General features: G+C 42.4%; 1 protein-coding gene across 2 annotated transcripts in view; it reads left to right on the top strand.

Moving 5' to 3' along the window:
* The window catches only part of LOC119594722 (pre-rRNA-processing protein TSR1 homolog), a gene marked incomplete in the record, with an annotated part of 10,907 nt that overhangs the window by 6,964 nt on the left and 3,116 nt on the right, over window positions 1-827 (top strand). For both annotated transcript variants that reach the window (XM_037943783.1, XM_037943782.1), the window contains 2 exon segments: window positions 36-269; window positions 528-672. In XM_037943783.1, the coding sequence (XP_037799711.1) occupies window positions 36-269; window positions 528-672 (379 nt within the window).

Here is an 827-nt window from a genome sequence, read left to right as displayed (position 1 = left end):
AGACTATACATTTACACATTTTTGCTCTCCATTAGGGTCCAACAGGAACTTTGAAAGTGTACGGGTATGTGCGAGGACAACCGCTGTCGGTGAATGGCCTCGTCCACGTACCAGGGTGGGGAGACTTCCAAATGAGCCACACTTACTTGCTAGAGGACCCCCACCCACTGGAGCGCAGAGGCAAGAGTGCCACCATGACAAACGATGAACCACAACTGATTGAGGAGGCTGATCCCGAGAGCCAAGAGACGCTCGTATCAACGAATGAGGTTCGTTGTTTTCCTACCCTCACTTTCAGTCTGCGAGAACGTTCATTATTGCAACTTATGTAGGAGTATAAGTGAGAATGAATAACTTAACTTTTACAAGAAATGTAATTGATGAATTCCAGTTAAATCTTTTAATAGGATTACACAAGTTAGATTTGTTTTTACACATGCTTGTGTGTTCCCATTAGCATATTTGAGAGTTAGCTTCACACACATATATCATTAACTGTTAGACTACTGAGACTTGTCGGCTGGCAGGTTGACCCTATGGAAGGAGAACAGACTTGGCCGACCCAAGAGGAGCTCGAAGAAGCGGAGGAGAATGTTAAGCCGAAGCCAAGGACGAAGAGAGTGCCCAAGGGAACGTCAGAGTATCAGGCAGCATGGATTCTGGACAGCGAAGGTAACGTTTTCAGTAATGTTTATTTTTCTGACTATGTTTCAAACTGATTGAAAAGCGATGATGATTTTATTTTTTTAGTTATTCCTGCTTGCTTGTTTCTGCCCTTTTTATTCACCATTTTAGTAAATGTTTCTTGTTATACATTTGATATAGGA

This window comes from Penaeus monodon, chromosome 34, assembly GCF_015228065.2.
Source record: "Penaeus monodon isolate SGIC_2016 chromosome 34, NSTDA_Pmon_1, whole genome shotgun sequence".
Classification (NCBI taxonomy): Eukaryota; Metazoa; Arthropoda; class Malacostraca; order Decapoda; family Penaeidae; genus Penaeus; species Penaeus monodon.
This window is presented reverse-complemented; position numbering and strand designations above follow the sequence as displayed.